Source organism: Octopus bimaculoides, chromosome 18 (assembly GCF_001194135.2).
Source record: "Octopus bimaculoides isolate UCB-OBI-ISO-001 chromosome 18, ASM119413v2, whole genome shotgun sequence".
Lineage (NCBI taxonomy): Eukaryota > Metazoa > Mollusca > Cephalopoda > Octopoda > Octopodidae > Octopus > Octopus bimaculoides.
This window is the reverse complement of record NC_068998.1, coordinates 15,261,537-15,262,901: the sequence shown is the minus strand read 5'-3', so window position 1 is coordinate 15,262,901 and position 1,365 is coordinate 15,261,537. Positions and strand designations below refer to the sequence as shown.

Genomic DNA, 1,365 nt, shown 5'->3' with positions numbered 1-1,365 from the left:
TATATATATATATATATATATATATATATATATATATATATATATATATATATCTGTATGTATGTGAGTGTGTGTCTGTGTATATATATATATATATATATTTATATGTAGTTATACGTGTGTGTGTCTGTATGTATTTGAGATATATCTATGGAGAGAGTGAGAGAGAAGAAGGGAAGACAATGAAAGAAATAAAAAGTTACATCCATGAATTTACTTATCACTTCCAGCCATTCTTGCTGCAACTTGGCGAGACTGAAGTACTTGTGATGACACGAGACAAAAAACAAGTGAGTAGTCATTTAATTATTTCTCAGTAGGCAACTTTTACACTTTAGACTGAATGTCTTGTCTATTACTCCCAACAAGACTATCATTTATGTTCTTCAATAATTCACTGGTCCAGTAGTAGGTGCGACAATAGAACAGGTCATTGGAAATTTTCTGGAAATCATTTTCTTTTTTGTTTTGCTTTGTATATTTTAGTTTCATGTTATAACTACATCAGCTAAGCTTTTGTTTTTGCACTTTCATCATTGAGAGTGTTTCACCCAGGTCAATCCAGATCTGCCAAACCAGTCATCAAAGATTTTTTTAACTGTGACAATCTCATCTCTTCTTTTCCAGACATTGAGTGCAACATTATTTATTCAGTGTCTCCATTTTTAGGATGATATGATCTTTATTTCTTTGAAATGTGGCTGCTATTTCTAGCATGTCGTCTACAGCATAGAAATTACATTTTTAGATCATTGCTATAACAGTTAATGTTGTATTGTTGTTTAACCTTGGGTCTGATTTTACCTAAAAGATTAAAGATTTAAGGTGCTCCAACCATGACCATTCACCGCAAGATTAGAACTGAAGACCACATGATCATAAAGCAGACTCCATATCCACCAACAAATTAAGGAGTTCTTTTCTGTGCCTTTGAAAATAATTGGGGTTAAAAGTCATTGCCTAAAAAATTTGATAAAGGTTAGTGACAGGAAAGGTATACAGCTGTAAAAGAGTTCAATATCTTTCCAACTAATCTATGGTAGCATGGAAAATAGGTGTAAAACTAATGAACTAATTGTAGTGCCAAGTTCAACTCCTTCTCTGAGGAAAATTTACCTAAGATAGGCTCTCTCTCTTTTACTCTTTACTCTTTTACTTGTTTCAGTCATTTGACTGCGGCCATGCTGGAGCACCGCCTTTAGTCGAGCAAATCGACCCCAGGACTTATTCTTTGGAAGCCTAGTACTTATTCTATCGATCTCTTTTGCCGAACCGCTAAGTTACGGGGACGTAAACACACCAGCATCGGTTGTCAAGCGATGTTGGGGGGACAAACACAGACAAACAAACACATACATATATATA

General features: G+C 34.3%; 1 protein-coding gene across 1 annotated transcript in view; it reads left to right on the top strand.

Annotated features, from left to right (window-relative positions):
* Positions 1–1,365, top strand: part of LOC106869617 (uncharacterized) — an 88,505-nt gene that overhangs the window by 80,312 nt on the left and 6,828 nt on the right. The window contains exon 16 of the mRNA XM_052974360.1: positions 231–290. Within this exon, the coding sequence (XP_052830320.1) occupies positions 231–290 (60 nt within the window). The remainder of the gene's footprint in view (positions 1–230; positions 291–1,365) is intronic.